Raw genomic sequence first — 22,084 nt, forward strand, 5'->3', positions numbered from 1 at the left:
TCTTACATATTGTTAAAATCAAAACAACCTTCACTATAATTTCCTCCTTCATCTAAACTACACATGTACGAGAATGTATCTCTATAGTTGCAGATACGAAATTTCAAAACCTCTTTTCTTCTAGGAAAATTTTGCAAAACTCTATCAGAGAGCACACTTTTGCCCACAATTATAACTGGCAGGCGTCATGAGGTGTAGTCGAAGTGCACAAGGATTAAATTGGTCTTAGCAGGAATAGTACTCTTATAGGCCGTCGACTTTGCCGTTGCCATTGCCGGTGCCTTCGTCGTCGATGCCGTGCGTCGCTAGTCTCGTCGTCGTCGTCATAGTTTTTCCATCTCCTGGATAGCTAAATGAATAAAATTACGCTATAGCACTCTCTACACGGATATTATTCCACTTTTACTAGACACGAAGTGAAAGCTTCCTCAATCCGCCTCAAAACCTCCACTTCTACCATTCCATCCCGTCATCATCATCATCATCATCATCATGCATAATAAAGAAGGAATAATATTGGCCCAACGTGAGTCGTGTGGTACTAGTAGTTGTAGGTTGTCTTGTCGATATACGTGTCGAGCTTTACTGTTGGATGGGAGTACCTTGGGGTACTTAGTTGGAAAGGGTTGATCTAGAGGGAGAAAAATGAGAGTTAGCTCGTTTTGCCTTCAAGTGCTTAGAGTTAACGAAGCAAATCCGATTGCAAAAAAGTAAAAGCAGAAATTGAAGGCGAGAGCATATCAGCAAAATGCAATGCCGCACAAAATTATCTTTTGTTGCATATAAATGAAAGAGGATTGAATATATTATGTTCAATTCATTCTTACGAGAATATGTACATGTACATACTTACATAAGTGTTCTGGAGCATCCTGTGCGGTATGTTTTCGTTATGTACAAAAGGATTTTTTGCTGAATACAAGTTACTATCTATCTATAGGAGTAATATATAGAAAATTGAGATTAAAGGATTTTACTTAACGCATAGATATTTTTGCAATTGGATGGATTTCATTATTAGAAAAATGTTGAGATTATACGAACGAATTCAGTTAGAGAGTGAGAAAAATAATTTTCGATCCATTAATTCAAGTGGAAAATTTTATGAACTTTAATTTTATTTCCACGAAAGCAGATTTTGTATAATTGAAAAGATTTTCTTGATTATGCAGCATTTACTTAATTAAAAGTAAATTTAATGATGTGAATTTTTCAGCCACTCTCATGGATTAGGCTAAGCATTAGACTTAAACCGACATACATATTCTGTAGGTTGTATTAAAGTTCTTGTGCAAGTTTAAAATTGGTCATTATTTAGTTAAGTATATTCTGTTTTTGCTATATTCCGCATTTTTTTTACACTTCAGAATTTCAGAAAGTAGTTAACTTGTAGCAAGCTTCGAACTACGATCAGAGGCTCACCATAAGTGCATGTGTTAGTTATTAGTAAGATAATAATACAATTAAAGCCTAACACACGCACAAAATACAAAACATAATTAACATTTAACATGAATTAATACAGAACAACAAAAGATAAAATAAAGACGTTTATGATATGGAGCACTGGTTCTAAACAATGATTTTAATCCCACCTTCTTTAAATTTAAATCTATCGATGAACAGTTTAAGTTATATAAAATGCTCATTCGACAGCTTCATTTTTCCCATAGTTAATTCTATGGAAGTCAATATGTATAAAATCAAAAGAACGTAGGTGATGAGTTCCGCCTCTGCAATTCAAATGTACACAAGATAGCAAATGAGGTGCATCAATTTCACCGTTAATCAGTTGATGACGAAATATAAAATCATTATTAACAAGTCTTTGATGGAGAGATTGCAATTAAAGAAGCTGAATACGATGTTCATAGGCAGGCAGATAATAAGGATCTTCCCAAGGAAGACCCTTTAGGGAAAAGTGAATGAAATTAGGTTGAATTGATTCAATACGTTTTCTATAAATTTCGTAATAATGAGTCCATACTTGCGATGCATATTCAAGATGAGGACGAACATGGCAATTGTACAAAGAAAGAGTAACATAGGGATCATTGAACTCCTTTGCCCAGCGTTTTATAAAACCAAGCATAGAACTTGCCTTATTGACAATAAAATTAATGTGATGTTTAAACTCTAAGTTGGAACTGAAATAAACACCTAAATCTTTAAATGTGGAGAAGCGACAGAGTTTTTGCTGTGATATACAATAATCAAATACATTAACGATTCGTTTTTACTTGCGACATATAGGAACTATATGGCAAGTTTTGCATTCGTGCAAAATTTCGAACTCGAGATTTTAATCAAACATGATATTACGATGGTAGAGAAGTCGAAAAAAGTGGGTCCCGCGATTCCGTCCGGTCAGTTTTGTCTGTCTGTCCACGCTCCTACAGCCTAAACCATTGGGTCGATTGAGTTCAAACTTGGAAGTTAAGGTTTTGAGCAGATTCGCGTTAGGCGTTTTTTTCATTTTTTTTTTAAGATCAAAATTAACAGTGGCCCCCATACAATTTTTTTGGTCGAAAAACGAAAATTCGAATTTTCTCAAAAACAAACCGATAGATTTTTTTTAAATTTCCTCTAAAATTTTATTTTTTTATTTGGATTCTTTTAAAAATAAAAACATATTTTTGTATTGCTCAGGAAAGGTACCGCTCATAGAACCGTTATTTTGTTTTTTAATTTTCTCAGCAACTTATAAACCGATTTCAATAATTTTTTTTCTGAATAAGCTCTTATACTGCCTTAACAATATCTGATTTACAAAAGTGCAATTTTGTATTGTTTGGATTTTTAAGAAAATATTGAATTTTTTTTTTTCAAAATTCTATAGGTCAAAAACGGTTCAACATTTTTTAACGAAACTCAAATGAATAGCGTGTATTTACAATCACTATACAACTGCATACCAAAAATATTTTTAGAACAAAATTTAAAAATTTTATATATAAAAAATTAATTTAAAAAAAAACCGCTCTAACGATTTTCAAAAAAAAAATTTGAAAAATCAAAGGTTTTTTTATTTATAAAATGGCATTTAAATTTTTGAAGACAAACTTTTTTTTCGGGTGAAATTTTGAATATTAAAATATTTTTTTTTAATATTTTCACTATGCATGAGCCCGAAAGAGCGCATTATTTTGACGAAGTTGTAATTGAATTCATATCTTTAATCCAAATTAATGCATTTGGTACACATTTATATGATATATTTAATCAACAATCTATTTTAAAGTGTCTATCAAGAAGTATTATCTTGGTAACTTTGTATATGTGATTTTTAAATATTATTCTTTACGAATAACGTTGTTTCACACATGATTTACTTGCCTTCGACTATATAAAAGAATAAATACTTAGTACCTACAAGTTAAAGAAACGGGCCAGAAAGAGTATATGTATTTTCTCTTAGAATCACTTTTTCAACGTATACACATTATACCCATTTATAAAGGTATTACGTACAACTTCTACAACTACTGCTTACGTGTCACTTCATAACTAAAATCCAAAACGCACAACATCCTGACTGTAAACAACACATGAATAGCAATTTCTTGTACCTGTTCGTATGCTTGTTGTTTTTTTTAAAGTTTAACAAAATAAATAAACTGAACGTAAAAACTCCATGTTAGCGCTGAAAACTTATAGTAAAGAAGGAATGTATAGTATGTACCTTTTAGCTACCAATAACATTCCTTCATTATCATCATAAACATGTCCTTATCTATCTATCTGCATAAAGCTAAGCACGCCAATGAACTATATGCCTGCTACCTAACTACACAACCAATAGGCGATCGCTTTACAATTTAAACATTCATGGTCTGACTCTTTCTTATCTTATTATTTTCCATCCTGGTTCTTCTAATATGAAATTACAATAAAGCTATCAAAAGGAAAAAAGCTTCGAAGGAACTAGTTGAATCTATATGAATCCCATCGTAGCTTTATACATAAAAGAAACCATTTTTCATATACAAAGATCGTACTCAAGTAAAAGCAGACTTATGAATGTAAATAAAAACAAATATCGGTAAAAGATCCTAAACAGCTGTCGTAAGCATGCAAAAGTGTCTTTCATCCCCTTATTAGATACAATATTAAGCCATTTTGTTTTACTTTTCCTTTTTTTAGGTATATAAAGTGCATTGATATAAAAAACAACAACAAATTCATCAACCATCATATGGAAGCTCTTTATGTGAAAACATATACAAGGATAGACTCAAATAAAATGAAGGAAATTGTGTTGACTTTTTGGGTGGATTATCTTATCTCCCTTATTCTGCTGGCTGCTTAAGGGAATGAAAATAATATTGTCTTCTCGCTCCCGCTGAATTTCACCGCTTTCGATACTTACGTCAAAGACTCGGCATTTCTCCGCCCTAAAAGTTTATGCTCATGAGAGTACTATGGTTGTCATATACAAAGATCACAAGGTTTTTTTGACAAATCAAATGGCATTTATATCTTTGAAGACAAACTTATTTTACAGGTATATTTTCAAATTTTATATAAGTACTTTTTTAAACAGACTCTTAACATACAGGAGCAAGTTCGTGCGACCCAGTCGTGCATTTTATTTAGTAAAAGTTATCGTCTGGCATTTTAAAGGGTTGAGGCCAGGCTATTTTTCCCTCACCAAAATGTGAAACTATCAATGTCGGCTTGTAAAAGGATACGATCATGCGTGGACTTTATAATCATAGAAATGTTCATGTCATCAGCAAAAATGAGAATTCCACTTGAGCGTAGACATGACGAAACGTCGTTAATAGACAGGATGAACAGGAAAGTGCTTAGATAGCTTCTATGGGGAACACCAGATTGAGCAACAAAAGGCTCTGAAAGGCAATTTCTAAATTTAAGCTCATAGGATCTGTTTTCAAGGTATGATTTGATCCAATCTAAGAAAAATGGTAGAAACCCAAGAGCATTGAGTTTAAATAAAATAATTCCGTGGCTTGGTCAAAAGCTTTAGATTTTCTTTTATAGCAAAATATTTTGGTAATAATGCCACAAGATAAAAATTAACCTAGAATTACATTTTAAATGAAAAATTAACTGATTAATTTATTTTTTTAAAAGCTGATAGAACTTTTGATTATTTTTTTAAAATGCATAATATTGCCTGTTAAACCTAATCTTAATTTTTTAGAAAAAAATCCGCTGGCATCGTTCGTAAAATTTGTATCCACTATGTCAGAAAGTTCTTAAACTATGAGTTATAGATCCACAGAACATTTTTGATCCTAAGACAATTATCATAGTCAAAAGAATCTGTCAATTTGTCTTGCTTAAAGCTTGTAGGTTTGCATGTTTCATTAAAAAAGAAGTCAGTTGAATTATTTTTCAAAATTGCCAACAATATTTTACATATAATGAAATTGTTTGATTTCAAAATCTATTTTTGTTAACGAGATTTTACTTTAACTAATTTAAGTAGCATTTCTTGCTTATTTTTAAGTTTTAAAAAGATATTTTAGACGAAAGTAAATTTTTACTAAGTTGTGGTATTGTTTTATTTTTAGGTTTTAATTTTTTGTAAAAAAAAATTTAATTTTTCTCAAAATTTTACCGAATGTTGAAACGGTATTCTCCGTTGCAGAAAATTGTTTTGGAGAAAAAATCGTTTTTGTTCATACAATTTTCTAGGTGACATAATTTTTTTCTCAATTTCTTTGATTTATAAAAAAACATTCATTTGATTTTTTTCCAAAAATATATTTGTTTGGTATCGCGTTGCAATATATAATATAAAATTTAATTCAAGCCTCTAGCGTTTTTGGTTCGTGAGATATTTAGGGTTAAATTGCTCACCTTTTTCTAAATTGCTTTTTAAAAAAAAACCATCAACACAATTTTTTTGAGAGTCCTTTTCTCATCTTTCCTAATTATTATCTGTTTAACAAAATTTATTTGAAGTCGATATCTCTACAAGTTCTTGAGCTTTGGACTACGAAAAAAACGTACCATCAGACATCTCTCTAAAAATCTTATATTTCGACTCTAGGGACCTGGAAACGTCGAGAAATGTCAAATTTTCAATTCGACAAATCGGACCGATCAACTGGTGATATCGTTTTTTCTAAAAATTGATAGAATTTTTGAGTATGTTTTTTGGAGTGCATAATATTGCCTGGTAAATCCAAACCATATTTTTTTGAAAAAACAATTTCAGCTGGCATCTTCGTTCTTGAATGTTGTTTCCACCAACTCAGAAAGTTCTAAAACTATGAGTTATGAGATTTGCATAGAATTATAAATTCAATTTGGAAATACATTTTTGATCTCAAAACAGTTATCATACTAAAAATGACCTTTTACTTGCGGATCATAAAACTGAACTACTTTTAACAATTACGTTAATGGCATCTTAACATAAAACGTTAAAGGTTTTTTTGTAAGTTTTTCGCTTTTTTTTTGGTCCCAAATGGCTGCAAGTCAAATTTGATTTATCAATATAAATTAATTCCAGAAAAACGGTTACCTACCCTCATATTTTAGATGGCTTGTAGAATAATAGAACACTCTAGATGTAACGTCTAATAAAATTGTTTGAATTTTGACTACTCGAAAAATGTATTTTACATAAATTCTATGATTGAATTAGAGTTTTCGTAAACATAAATTAAGTTTTTTTCATTCGTTAACTTATTTTTAAAGAACAAGTGAAATTTTAAATTGAAATGGATGCAAATTTGAATCAGTTTTTTAATTTGAGTTTTCCAGTAAGAGGTTTCATTATAATATTTAAAAAAAAAAGTATTCTTTTGAGAATTCAATAGACGTTATTTTGAGGGGAAAGGTATGCCATTTAAATCCAAACAATAACAGGCAAATACCAACCAAGGTTACGGTTGCAGCTCCATATTTTTTTTTCATAAAATGTTCCATAACCAATTTGCACATTTTCGGCTATGTGTCCTCGATAACTTCACGAATTCCATCTTTAAGATCTTGAATCAATGGGGAAGTATTGGCATGTACCTATTTATAAGTCTTATTATTTATTAGGTGGTGCAGTAGGCTGTTGAGAATTAAGGCCTAGTAACTTAAACCTCTTAACCATTCCTGTGTGCGAGTAATGTTCTCAGGGATAGAAGGGACCTACAGTTTTAAGTCGAATCCCAACTGCTAATTTGAGAAATCAAGAATTACTCCTTGCAGGAAGCAGTATCCGTGAAAAAACTTGTTGATGCCAAAGGCAGGGATTAAACCCAAGACCTTTCGCAAGACAGTCCTATGCACTAACCATTACTCCACGGGTACTACTATACTTTAATGCAAGTATTGCATTCGTTAAAAATTTTGAACTCGAGCTTTTAATCAAACATGGAAGAAAATTAAAAAAAAAAGTGTGTCTTCCAATATTCCGGTCGTCTATCTGTCTGTCCCTGCCGACGAAACGGTTTTATTGATTGACTTCCAATTTGGAAATATTTTAAGCCGATTCCCATAATATGTTTGTTTTTTTCATTTTTTAAGACTAAAAATAACCGTAGTCCCCATACAAATTTGTTGGTCAAATATTCGAAAATTTAAATTTTCTCAAAAAGAACAAGATTTTCATTTAGTTTTTCCTTATTTGCTATTCTGTTTTAAAAAAATTAGAAAATTGGTTTGAAAAAGGAGAGTAAACATTTGGGACATTATGGACAAAATTTAAGTTCTTGGGGTAAATATTATGAAAGTAGAAAATAAAGAAGATATAAATTTTTCTATTCGGTTCTATTTTTGTAATCAATATAATTTTACTCAAACAATGTATTCTACTAAAGTGGGTCCGGTATGGTTGACAGATAATTGGGTTTGAAAACAGCTTTCCAGATAGTGGGGTTTTTTTCTTAGCTTTTTTTTATTAAGTTAAAAAGCACATAATTTCTTTGAAAAATGCCATTTTCATGATTCTATTTCCAAACTAAAAATATTTAAGGTCAAAACTGGAAAATGATGTTTAAATATTTTATTATGGAATGCTTTTTTACCATGTGGCTTCTTTTTACGGAGAATCGACATTTCAAAAAGAGGTTAAATTAGAATTCAATTCACATCTTTTTGTTGAATATTTACCATTTTCTTTTTCATTCTCATTCGTAATTTTAATATGTTAAGTTTTCTTTTAAAAAAATTAATTTGCTTATAAGAACAACGAAGAACTCTTTTTTTAAGAGTTTAAATATCTTTTTATAATAAAGAACTTTAAATAATATTTGTAAAGCTTCTTAAACAATTTAAAGAATTTTGAGCACTTAATTCATTTTCAAAATACCTTAGACATTTTTTAAAATATGCATCAAGTTCTAAAACAAAAAATTGGATTATGTTTAAAATATTTGAAGGCATATGTTTTTGGACAGTTGTATCTATTTTATACAATTTATTTACTGTTCAATTTCAAAACTCAGTTTTGTGACAAAACTCAGTTTTGTGACCACCCACTGTGACATCAGCATACTTCACAGTTAAATTTATTGTGACACTTTTGGAGAACAAGCCAAAACATTTATACCAGAAAATGGAGGAAAATACCTGCAACCTATAGGTACTTCGTAATTTTAAAGTGTCCATCATTCATTAATAAGGACTTAAACCTTATTTGCATTTACATTGTTATTCTGTAGATAGCCTAGTCTATATTATTGCCAACACATACATACTTCGCACTCTGATTCTGAGTTCTCTGAATTCATTCTGTGCACTGATGCACTCATGCAACTAATTGAAGCACCAAGTAAATTATTAATATCAACACGGATAGAGGCTATTTGATGGGTGTCTACTCAAAATTATTTATGTTGATGCCATCAAAATGTTTAAAATCTCAATTCCACCCCCCGACCATCAGTAGTACATAGACCTCCCTAAATATAGTATATTTAAGGACGATGATGAAATAAATGAGGACGTTCATCAACTCAATATCGAGCAACAAGTTTTGGTTGAGTCAAGGCGTGAGTTTTGGTTGCGGTTACGATGGCGTCTCAGTTTCAGTCCCATGACGGTATGAAACTCTCGTTTGCATGTTTTAAGTGAAATGTCAACCTCTAGCGTCCTTGCTGCTCAGGATAACATCGGAATAAAAAAAGGAAAAGACTTAAAATATGTATACGGAATTATATGTGCCATTCAAGGATATCAAGGCATTTTCCTTGAAATTGTTAACTAAACTCGAATGTGAATTCCTTGCAAGCCTTAAAATAAAGCTAACGCGCACACTTTTCATTCTTTCGGTTATGTTTTTTTTTCTATTCACATTTTTATTCGCTATTTTATACCTAAACCTACACAGTAATATACATATATATATGCTATTTATCACATTTGTGAATGTATATATAGGTTAGATATGCGCGACGCCAACGTTCTCGACGACGACAGCTAACGCGGAGTTTCCTTATTTTCTGATATTAAAATCAGATTCACGGAGATATATCGTGGATATAAGTTGCAGACATTCTTGTGCCTTAAAGGCAGAGGGGTTTGGGGTTGGAATTTGAATTGAGGAGGTTGGAGTGTTACACACATCAGTGAGTGCAAGTAGAGACTATCAGAAGGCATGACAGGAAAACAAGAGCTGAAAAGCAATTTATTTCAAGGATGCCGCCTGCCATCAGCTATACAAAAAGTAAACCTCTAGCGATTAAGTCGAAGACGGACGACCTGTTGATTGTGAGGAAACATTCTAGTGTGGTTGTATAATCGTATCCTTGCCGAAAGGAATTCTTTATTTTTATTTTCTCTTAGACTTCTTCTCTTTCTCTCGAGGGATATTAGAAGCTCTTTTTTTCTTCTTTATGCTGTAGAAGATATACATAGAGATGTAAATTTTGGTGTAATTTAACATACTTACATAAAAGCAAAGTGTACATATCACTTACTGCTGAGAAAGTTACCCCCAATCAGTGCTTGAATTTTCCCCTAAGAGCACATTTTACTATATGTCTAGAAATTAATGAAGCCACTATACTCGTACAGAGTCCTCTCATATATCTATGTATGTAAATATCCTTTTGTAAGTACAAAGATTTTATTTGGAATTCGATCACGACAACTTTCAGATGATTTATATCTTAAAAGGATTTGTACAGGATAATCACACACATATAGTACAGTTGAATTCTGATTAAAATTAGAAAACGGAAATTGGGATTTCTTTGAATACAAATTTCCATCAAAGTTAATAAGGAAGATCTAAATGATGCGTAGGTAGTTAAAATGGGAGGTTTAACAATTAAATTTCTGCTATTTAGAAAGGACAAGGGAAATAACATCACATCATAGAACCAAAGAGTTTATTTGTCGATGATTAACTGAAGAATTTGTATGAAACATAAATTCACGGAAAGATATAGATAATGGCTTGAGATAATTACATATTATTAATTATGTATATTTGGAATAAATGCTGTGAAATGAGAATATTAAAATAAAATATTTACTTAACTCAAATCAGGAATGGAATTAAATCTCTCTAACTAGATTTCAACGGTTCAAGGTTTACATAAAGTGGTTATTTTAAGAAAGTTTTGTAAAGGATGTGGAAATGAAACAACCAAAGAAATATTTGTGGTTTTTGAAACTTGATCCGATGTCTTCTTTACTTTTCCACCAAAAGAACTTAATTTCACTAGATTAGGATAGAGACTTTTGTTATGTTGGAAAACAGAGGAAATCATTTTCAACCATTAAAGACAAGTTGTTAATTGGTACAAATGGGGGTTGACCCAAGAATTTCTACCGAATTTCAACCACAGATAGAAGTTTATTTGTTTTGCAGAAAAACATTAGAAACCAGTTTACTGTCAAAAGAGTTGTCTAATTTTAATTGTAAGAAAATAGCATTATTTTTAAAATACAATTTTATTTTTAAATTACTACCGTAATGTGAAACAACAGTCACAATTCTTAAAGAACTAATACTTGGTTTTCTGCACGAACATACACTTAGTCCAAAAAGTCTCCTTACAGCAGCCTAATTTACGTGTTTTTTTTTTTTTTTAAAAGAGTACTAAGAATAAATACAAAAACCAAAGTGGGTAACATTGAAAAAAAGTTAGTTTTCACTTTCACCTTTTTACCAAAAATAAAAAAATTGTGATTGTTATTTTCAAAAACCCGTTTTTAATAAATTGTTTTAGTAAATATTTTATTTCTAATCAACAAAAAGAATACTGCTATATGGAGATTTTTGGACTATGTGTAGGCACTGGCCAAGAGACTGAGACAAATTTAATTAAATAAATAATATATTTTGTGGCTCAAAAGTTACAGATCCTAGTGACTTAAGACTCTAAACTATTTGTGTGCAAATAATGTTTAAGCCAACTACAAAGAGATGAAGAATCACATTTGGCAGTTCAACCCAAAAAAAAATCCATTTAACGGTTTTTTTTATAAATCAAAAAAAGTGAAAAAAAAATTTGTCACCTCCAAAATTGTACGACTAAAATATGATTTCATCTCCAAAACAAGTTTGTACAACGAAAAATAATGTTTTTGACATCTGATAAAATGTTGAGCAAAATCGAATTGACAGTTTTTTATTATAAAAAATAAAAAACATTACACAAAGTTGGTAAAAATTGAATATTGATTCAAATATCTTTTCAAAAACTTGAAATTTTGGCTTCAAACTTATTTAATCTTATAAGAAATATTGTTGAGAAAAACCGAATTAACAGTTTATTTACAAAAAATAAAAACCTAAAAAAAAATTAATAAAAGTTGGTAAAAATTTATTTTCGACTCAAATCTCTTTTAAAAAATTGTAGATATTGGCTTTAAACTACTTTTATCTTTCTAAAAATACTGTTGTTAATATTCAGTAAAATTTTGAAAAAAATCGAATTGACAGTTTTTGTACAAAAAATTAAAACCTAAACAAAAAAAATGTATAAAAGTTGGTAAAAATTGATTTTCGACTCAAATATCTTTTCAAAAATTAAAAATATTCAAACTTCAGTCATTTTTACATAAAAATCCAACAGTCCGTTTTTTCATAAAAAATAAAATCTACAACAAATAGTACCCAAGTATGGTAAAAATTGATACGAGTACATATAGACAAACTTTTAAGCAAGACAAATCGACAGACGGGACGGGAAGTTATCAGTGTGGGTCGCCTCCCAGCCTCTTTTTCTGAATTGTATTTGCTAAGAAGCTTTCTTTTTACATTGGCTTTAAATTTTACGATATCACTATTTTGTTTGATTTTGTTAGGTTATCTATTGTAATACTGAATCAAATGATATCTGATATAGTGTAGATCTAATATCGAAATTTTTCGTGCGGGTTGTGGCTTGATGGATGTTGTTTCGACTTCTCATTTGTTGGTTATGATAGCTACTTCATGAAGATAGTTCGGTGTTAGAGAATACTGTTGAATGTTTAATTTTTTGAATGTGGAGAAAAATGTCCATTTCTGCTTCATCCTTAACCATTAGAATTTGTAGCTGGTTATAAATCCAACGAGTTATTGTATTCCATCCAAATTTGAATAAATTTTGTAATGCTTTATTTTATGCAACTTGTAAACTTTGAATCAAGCTTTGAACTGCTGTACCCCATACATTGATTCCGTATGTCAAATGACTATGAAAAAGGGCAAAGTACATTTTTGTTTTAAGACCTTCAGCTACGTTACTACGAATTAGACCGAAAACGCCAGTTAGGGATGAAAGTTTTTTCTAAAGTTTTGTTAGTGGTGTTTCCAGTTCAGTGATGAGTCCACCCAAAGTCCAAGATATTTAAACCGACTAACTTGTTTCACGGTTGAGCCTTGGTAGATAATGTTAAGAGCTGTATTAAATTTGCTGAAGACGATATATTTGGTTTTTTTGGCGTTAAAACATAACTTTTGGGCATTCATCAAATATTGAATCTTATCAAGATCAATATTCATCTGTTCTTCGAATTCAGTAGCAGTTTGGGAAGAATACATAAGACTGAAGTCATCTGCAAGTTATACTGGATGTCCATTTGTAATCAAATTTGTAAGTTCTATGATAAAAATAAAATAAATTGGGTGGCGCAACAATCCGTTGAGAACTTGGGCCTTATGACTTACAACTATCAACCATTCCTTTGTTCGAGTAATGTTGTCAGGAATGGAGGGGACCTACAGTTTATATGCCGAATCTGAAATGCTAATTTGAGAAAGCACTTTTTCATGACAAGAATTGCTCTTGGAAAATTTGTCAATTCCTCACAAGAGGCAGTACCTGTGAAAAGACTAGATGGCATAGGCAGAGATCGAATCCAAGACCTCTGGCATGACAGTCCAACGCACTAACCATCATGCTAGTAATACAAATCTTGGATATACGAGTATAGGCAAAAAAGTGTCGGTCCAAGTACACTACCTTGTGGTACCCCATCGATGTTCGAGGTAAGATTTGGACGAATTAAATGAAAACTCTTAGAGTAAAAAGCTTTCGTAGCAGGATTTTATGGTTGACGGTGCCCAATGCTTTTGACAAGCCTATGAAAAGCGAGCTTGTAAGGTTGCGATTGTCTTTATTCCTTTGAAGGTGTGATATCATGTCTACCAGTACTGTTTCTGTGTCTGATTTTTTCCGGAAACCATATTGTATTGTGCTTGAAAGTTTATTTAGCTCGATATATTTGAGTAATTGGTTGTTAATAACTTTTTCTATAATACTTATTTTTCTCAGAAAAATTAATGGTTTAAGTGATTTTCTTTTCATACCAATCCTTGGAACCAGTTTCCGGATAAATAAGGTAATATTTGTCCTTCAACTCATTGAGTCTCGTAATGCATAGTAACAAAAAATAAGATTGAAATTAAGTGTGTGATGTCTTCCTTATGCAGTAATTGTTATTTAACTTAAATATACATTTTCCTGGAAATAGCATTTAATAAACCAAAGAAAGTATTTGTTCAAGTAAAACAAAATCAAATATCCTTCACTTATAAGTCTTCTCAATTTAAGTTCAATTTAAATATGTATAAAGTTAGTTGAAAACATATATTTCCACCAACCTTCTTTGTATTTACCCCCATAATTCCTTAAAAATACATAAAAGGATTGTAAAATACATTCATCTACGTTTTTATTATTCTTTTTATTTATTCCAAGTATCGGTTGTAATTTTTTCTATCAAACTTTATTAAGCGAGGTCGTAAGAATTCTTGCTATAACTTGCAAATCTTTATTTTTATTAAGGTAAAGGTAAAATAAATTCCCTTATTCATTTAAAATAACTTACTTATTGGAAAAATATCCTTAAGTAGAGCTTTTTTCTGTAGGAAAATATATCTTATGTTTTTTTGCAGTTTTCCAGAAAAAAGATGTGTCTAGCAATAAAACTCTCGAAATTATATCTCTTACATAAATCGCCACCACCTCTTATAAATCCCTATTTATATAGAATAAATTACGTGTAACTTTCCTTAGGGCATTTTAAGAATATCTGTGTAATAATTTTCTACTCCTCCCTTGCAATTCGAATTGATATAATAAAATTCTACTGTAGCATTTATTTCCGGTTGTATATAAATGATTTGCTTTAACAAATAATTTAATTAATCTTAAAGTAGAAGAAGAAGTAACAAAGAATTAATTACCAAAAATATGTGTGTACAAGTACAATAGAAATAGGTAAAGTGTTACGGGCATTTTGTTAGATAATTAAAATATTTTATAACTCAGAGAAGATTCTGGTTATAGATAAATTAACAGATGTTTATGTTTTTTTATTTTGTGTATTTAAGTAATTAAAATTTTAATGAACATTTTTTAAGGATCGCATAATATTGAGATACGCGCGTACAACTGAAAAGTAATCATTTATTTTTATCACATTTTAAAATGGCATATAATTTTTTTGTTTGCAACAAACAAAACTGATTTATGGAGAACTTACAAACAAAGAACGTTTTAATTTTAATTTGATTTTAAAAGCAAAGGAAACGGTAGTAAGTTAGTGTGCCACTGTCACAATAATTGGTTGAAGAAATAAATAAATTAAAAAATATAATATTTATAAGGGAAAGTAAAATACATCCCACTAATAATAGTAAACTCACAAAGAGCAGTTTTTAAATATAACAAACAGGAAGACAAAATAACCTTTAATAAACTTAAACATGCAAGGACTGTTTTTATTTCACTTGAAGTTTGGAGTTTATAACTTGAACAAATTCTCCCTAGAGTTTATTTTTTTAAGAAGCTTAATTTGAAAAAAATATAAAAAAAGTATAATTGAAATATAAGAAATTTCATAAACAAACTTTTCTCACTTTTCAAAAATTTGGATAAGGCAGAAAACTTTGTAACCAAAGAGCGTTAAGTAACTTAATGACTTAAGAAATTATTTAAATACGAGTTTTAACCTATATAAATATAGGCAAAATTAAATAAATTCAAATTTTAAAAAAGTACGTATACGCCTAAGTTCGCACTTCAGGTTTTAACTGAATTTATTCCACATTTTTAACAAAATACACGATTCTATAGCACCAATGAGCTTTTCTGTACCTATGCACTGCTGGGGTTTATACAAAAATTGGAAATCTAATGATTTTATTAAGTGCCTATGCCATTGTGATCGAAAGAAATTTGTGTGTTTTTCAAAAAAAATTGATGTAAGAAAAGTACTTATCTAATTTTATGAACAATTTTAAATAAATATTATTCTTTGAAGCGTCTTTTCCATATTTCGTTCAGCCAAAAATTCCGATATGCATGTATATGCGACTTATGCACTGCCTTCGGAGGGGCAACAAAAATCTTCTTCAATGACGACATGATTCCGAACTTAGATACAAATTTCGTTAAACTTTGTAATAACTTAACACCTTAAGAAAATATTAGTATCTAATAAATTGACGAATTTATCTAATTTTGTGTTGCTGCATTTGAAATAGATTTCTTTTTAATGCTAATTTCTTAGCTTTCAGCCAGTGAAAAAGATTCTTAGTCAATGTAAAGTAGAAAATATATGTATATTCAAGCTTTAAATCTATTAGATCATAACGCTGTCAGCAAAATTGGAAACTCTTATTTCGAACAAATCGTGTTTAAGGAATTGATACCTTTGATTAGTCGCTCTTTAGAAGGCTACTGTTCAGAGAGTATAAGAGCTTTAAAATTATAGAATATTCTTGAAGGTATACACTGTCCCTAAAAGGCAAACACAACCAATTTTTGAAAATTAAAAAAATGGTTTGGTCAATTTTTGAATTTTTTTAAATTAAAAATACTAACATAACACATTAGTAGTACCGGTAGTGTGATGGTTAGTGCGTTGGACTGTGCGCTGGCCTCGGTTTACCAACGCCTAAGAGAGAGAACTTCGTTCGAGTGACATAGCCCCACCAAACAACAGAAACCTGACAAATACATAAATTGACCAACATTTACAACAGATGGACGAAATAATAAAGCGAACGATCGAACAGACAATACCAAAGTACAACGAACAGGACCAAATGGCGACTATTGACGCACTACATAAGCTTAAGAGTGTCTTACTGACAAGACTCAAAAACATGTACAGGTGACCACACGACTTGGAGGTAAGGGCACTGAAGTTGTCAATTAAAAATGTCAATCTGTTGATTAAGGAAAACTACAGGTTATCAATTAACAAGTGCTAGGACCGCAAGATCCGGTCAGTTATTCCAGTGACCCAAGTATGTTTCCTATAATCAACAAGATATTCAGGAAAAGAACGATAATGACCTTCCATGTCTCAATCCCCAAAGAACTGCAAAGAATAGAGACGTACTCAGGACAGCGCAAATAGATTCAGAAGAAACCATCTTTGACGAAGATTCAAAGGAAAAAGTGGAGGCGGTGGGTGCTGCTTTCCAGGAAGTGTACATGGTGAATGTTAGCATTCGCCCCAACCACGACCTTTAAAATAGAGCTTTTACCTTCAAAATGACATAGACCGCTGTGGTTCATTCTCTCCCGAAAAGGGGAAAGGACAGCGAAGTTTTCGAAGAGATCATCAATAGGGCTCTGACTAAGAGGACTGCGGACAACAAAATAATTCCGGATAAACAGTTCGGGTTCAAGGCAGGTCATGACACAATTCATGCTGCGTTTTAACTGGTTTCTTATATCCAATGGAATAAATCAAATCAACAATGCACAGTTGCTGTTCTGGTTTGATTTGGAAAAGGCCTTTGACACCGTATAGTTAGATCCGCCGATGATCTTATTGCGTACAGAACGGCTCGAAAAGTTGAGGTTATTAGAATTATCTTGCAGCGTGATTTCGACAAGATTCCAGAAGTCGGAGGCAATTCTGTTTTGGACTCCGTTGGCTGGAGCCACGAGGGATACGTTCAAGAATTGGCTCAAGATGGTTTGAACAGAGCCAGAGAAGCCTTCGATCTGACGAAACGGCTGTGGAGAACCAGTTTTGGTGGCTACAATCGGAACTTGATAGTGGGTAATCGGGATTGAATTTTAAGCTTTGGCCGGCTTACATACTTAATTTATAGTTTAAGGGTTAAGTTTTAAGTAGAATAGGCATGATGGCACAAACAAAAAATAGTAAATAAAAAGTATTAACAACATAAATAATAATTAAAATAAAAAAGAATGGAAAAAAAGGACAACAAAATATGAAAAACAAAAAATGTTAGATAGTTAGATTTTCTGCTGTGGTCGTTCTAGTTTGAAGTAGTTTATAGGTAGAATAGGTAGTTTAAGATAGTTTTAAGTTTTATTTTAAGGACCTATTTTTAAGTATTTTTTAATTAAAAATAAAAATCGATACTCAAATTATTTTTTTTTATTTTCTAATAAACAAAAATAAATTAAATAAATTACAGTAAAATAGATCTTAAGGCCGAAATACATTAGTATTAAGTGTTATATTTTTACTAAGAGTGTCCTTATGGGACCAGTAAAATAGTTGTAAGTTATGGTTTATTAGGTTAGTTTTATGAATTTTTGTGTATCTTTAAAATAGTTTTAAGAATTAATGAATAAAAATTAATTTAAAAAAAAAAGTGTGTGGGAGTGTAATGCCAGAGGTCTTGGGTTCGATCCCTGTCTATGTTATTTAAAGTTTTTTACGGGTACTGCCTCTTGCGAAGAATTGACAAATTCTCCGAGAGTAATTCTTGTCAAGAAAAGTGCTTTCTCAAATTAGCGGTTCGGATTTGGGTTAAAACTGTAGGTTTACTCCATTCCTGACAACAGTACTCGCACACAGGAATGGTTGAGAGTTCTAAGTTACTAGGCCTTATTTCTCAACGGGAAATTATTTTATTTATAGCATAAAACATTAGCCTGGATATTGACCATAAAACTTCAATTATGTTTACAAAATCAATATAAGTTAAAACTCTATTTAATAAATTTTACTATGAACTCAAAGATACACGATTTAAAACTAAAGCACAAAACAAGGAGCTAGCAATCAAAAAACTATAAATATTGGCAGATCGCGCAAATGATTATTTTTCATGTTACTAAAAATGTTTTTAGTTATATCAATTTCAATCAATTTAAAGTAGCCACTATTGTAACGTCAATTGTGAATTATTTCAAAATCGTTTAAAATTAGCAAAGCAATATTTTTACCTCATTAAAATGGTTTGAACATTTTACTTAATCGGTTAAAATGTTTTCCCTGATATAACAGACAAAATAAAAACGTCAAAAGAGATCTTAACAAATTTGAGTAGACGTGTTTTAATATTGCAATATAATAAAAAACCAAGATCTATTGCTTCGCAAAAGAAATAATTACACCAATAAAAAATATACATATGTTCGAATGAAAAATTAACAACTTTTGGTAAGGTATAACCTACATTCAGTATCTACCATACCTTAATATTTAAATCGCAAATAAAATTTCCCTGAACTCAATAAATATGTCTTTTGAAAATTTGAATCCCTTGAACTCTCTATCTGTGTAAAAATTCACATCCGTCTACCTAAATACGTTCAACAAAACCATTCAAAAAAAGTTCTAAAAATTACAACACGTAGATTTGTATTAAAATTTATGTCGCCATTTATAAAAAAGAAAATCATCGTAATTCATCTGTTGAAATCGATTTAAGAAAGAATAAAATAGCCTAAGCTACATTTATACCATTAAATACAACCATTTCTCATGGTGCTTTAAGTTCTCATTTTGTTTGTTTTTTTTTTTTGACTAAAAGAGAAAAGGTAGGTAATACCTATAGGAGTATAAAAATAAACATAATTTTTCCATTTGAGATGATGTTGTATGTTTTTCCTTAGTCCTTGAACGTGTGTCTTTTTATCATCATCAAAATAAAAAAACAAATCACCTTCATAAAAATATTTATTGAACTGAAATCACCATCATCTTTTCCGTTAAATCCATATACACATACATACATACCTATCTATAACTCTTAGCAACCTTTTCTCTCTGCATATTATCACAGAGAAAGAAAAAAATAAAAGTAAAAGAAAAAGAAAATATTATCCCTTGAATATCATCGTGCCACATGCACCAAGAGCTAATGGCATTAAGAAGAAGAAGAAAAATATACAAGAAATCGAATTTTCTTTCCCCTTTAACATAGTCTTGTCTCAATATCCATCCTGTCCTTAGTCCTTATCCTCAATAACCGTATTCAACCTTCCCCAAACCCCCTCTAAAGCCATTCATTTCATAAACTCGTGTATAATATCATTTCTCGAGCTGAAAATATATCAATAAAATGGAGATGAGAACCATAACTTTTCGCACGACTTTGCTCTTAATACATATTTTCAACCTCTGCTCGCCTGGCTAACCTGGCCTCTGACTCTGACTCTGAATGTCCCTTGGATATATGTATGAAGAAAAACCCTTTAAGTTGATAGCCCTCACGTTTACACACAATGCCAATGGCCACTTCTTGAGCTACTTCAATTTCTCTACGCCTCGTCACCGTTAGAATAAATGAGTTTAAATGTATTTTGTTATATTTCATTTTGTTTTTCCTTTTTTCTCAATCTCTCTCTCTCTCATTGTCTTGTTTGTTTGTCCTTACAGCGCGAGGCTTTGGAATGCGAGTTGTTGGTGGCAAGACCGGGGCTGATGGAAGACTCTTTGCTTACATTGTTTGGACAGTGCCTGGGGGACCAGCTGAAAAGAATGGATTACAACAGGGTGATAAGGTAATATTTGTTTGAATTGAATACACCCCTAGTCTTAAAAGAAAAGTACAAAACACGCGCAGTTTTTTTTCTTTTTTTTCCATCGAGCAATACCCTCGAAGCTTGACAACAACCTGGTGACACAATAAAGAATCAATTTAATCAAAATTCTTGTTTTGTGTTGTTGTTGTAATCCTCCCTTGGATGGCATAGAAGAAGAGATAGAGTAAATAGGGACTTTGCATTGAGTGTTGATAGAAGATGAATTACGACATGGCAAATAACTATTGAATTAACTGTTTGGAAACCCATGTTAATGGTTTTTCAAAAACCACCTACTTCAATCAATTTGTCTTTATATTATTTATTATGAAGAAGATTACCAGAGACACTTTCAAGTGGTTTGAAAAAAAAAATGCTCTAGCTCTGGACTAAGAGAATTGAGCCCAGGTGGAGGTGTAAAGATGTTTACACGGTATTGCTCTTATATCTCGTAACTCAAAAAATCTAATTACGTAATTGAGAAATCAGGACCTTGAAGTTGACAGGATTTGTTAATCTAAGCGTTGGTATATTTTGTGTCTATTGCTTCATCCCTGTTTATCGTGGAGATATTGACAAATTCATTCAAGGTGGGGGAGTTAATAGGGATGTTAAAGATCTATTGATCTAATATATCGTAACTCAAAATATCTAATTATGTTTTGACATACAAAATCTCTTTTAACAAGATATTAGGACTTTATAGTTGACAGGGTTTATTTATCCAAGCAGTGAATATACTTTGTGCCTGATTGCTTCATTCGTATTTAAAATGGAGATATTGCCAACTTAAACGATATTTTCAATGTTTCTAAGTTATTAGTTGAGATTGAGTATGAGTTTTCGGATATATGTTAACCAACAGAAATGTTATGACTTAGTTAAATATGAATTTTTTGGATGTATGTTAGCCAACAGAAATGTTTTTTGTTATTTATCAATTTAAGATAATTTTTACGTGGCATACGAGATATTAGAAATTACGAGATATTTTAAAAATGTTGTTTTTAGATAAGCGAATTTGTTTGTCTCTTAACCCAAAACCTACATTCTATAAAGTTTAATGAAATCAAATCGAGATATGTGTTCAAAAATTGTTAAAAGAAAATTCGAGCAATGAATTGTCTCATTTCTTGAGAAAACCAAATAACTCGTTGTTTTATATGAATTCTAAAAACTTCTCTATTTGTAATTTCATAAAATGTATGAAAGTTAAAATTTTAATTCAATTTCTAGATTCTTGAATGGAACAGCATGTCTCTTATCGATCGCAGTTTCGAAGAAGTCTGCTCGATAATGGATCGCACTGGAGATATTGTAGAGTTACTTGTTGAACATGCAACAGATTTCCGTATGTGTGATTTGTTTGATGAAAATTTACCGCCTGGCAACAGTGGTGGCAATCAAAGCGGGCCACGTAAATCAGGTGATGGACCTGTTGGACTGGGTCTTGTTGCTGGTAAGTTTTGTTGTTATTTTTTGTATGTGTTGCTGTTATTTTATCTTTTTAAATTATAAGTGTTGGTTTTTATTTTTTACAACGACAAACAATTCGTTTGTTTTTTGTTTGTTTTATTTTTCTGAATTTAAAAATAGACCCTGAAACTACAGACAAATCTCCGGCATCACCAACAAGACGGAAACTACCCAAAACTCCGGTATAAATAAATATAAAAATTTTTTTAAAAGAAAAAAATGTTATTTTTTCTTTGTGTTTTTTTTTTTCTAAACAAAAATCACAATATTGTTGCATAACTCGTTAATTTTTAACATAAAATTAAATTTTAATTAGTAAAAACAAAAAACGAAAATCAGGAAACAGTGGAATTATTTTATTTTACGCTTATTCATGAATATTTTTTCTTACATTTTTTCGTTTGTTCTTTTAGTTTAATTTTGTATTCTTGTTATTTGTTAATATA

At 30.8% G+C, this 22,084-nt stretch overlaps 1 protein-coding gene across 2 annotated transcripts in view; it reads left to right on the top strand.

The window, feature by feature from the left end:
- LOC129944137 (regulating synaptic membrane exocytosis protein 1) overlaps positions 1–22,084 on the top strand; it is a 271,531-nt gene that overhangs the window by 227,138 nt on the left and 22,309 nt on the right. Inside the window, exons 10-12 of one of the 2 annotated variants that reach the window (XM_056053334.1) lie at positions 20,017–20,141; positions 21,399–21,621; positions 21,759–21,826. In XM_056053334.1, the coding sequence (XP_055909309.1) occupies positions 20,017–20,141; positions 21,399–21,621; positions 21,759–21,826 (416 nt within the window). Of the gene's footprint in view, positions 1–20,016; positions 20,142–21,398; positions 21,622–21,758; positions 21,827–22,084 lie in introns of those variants that run through there. The other variant, XM_056053333.1, reaches the window with a different exon arrangement.

The sequence above is a fragment of the Eupeodes corollae genome, chromosome 2 (genome assembly GCF_945859685.1).
Source record: "Eupeodes corollae chromosome 2, idEupCoro1.1, whole genome shotgun sequence".
NCBI lineage: Eukaryota > Metazoa > Arthropoda > Insecta > Diptera > Syrphidae > Eupeodes > Eupeodes corollae.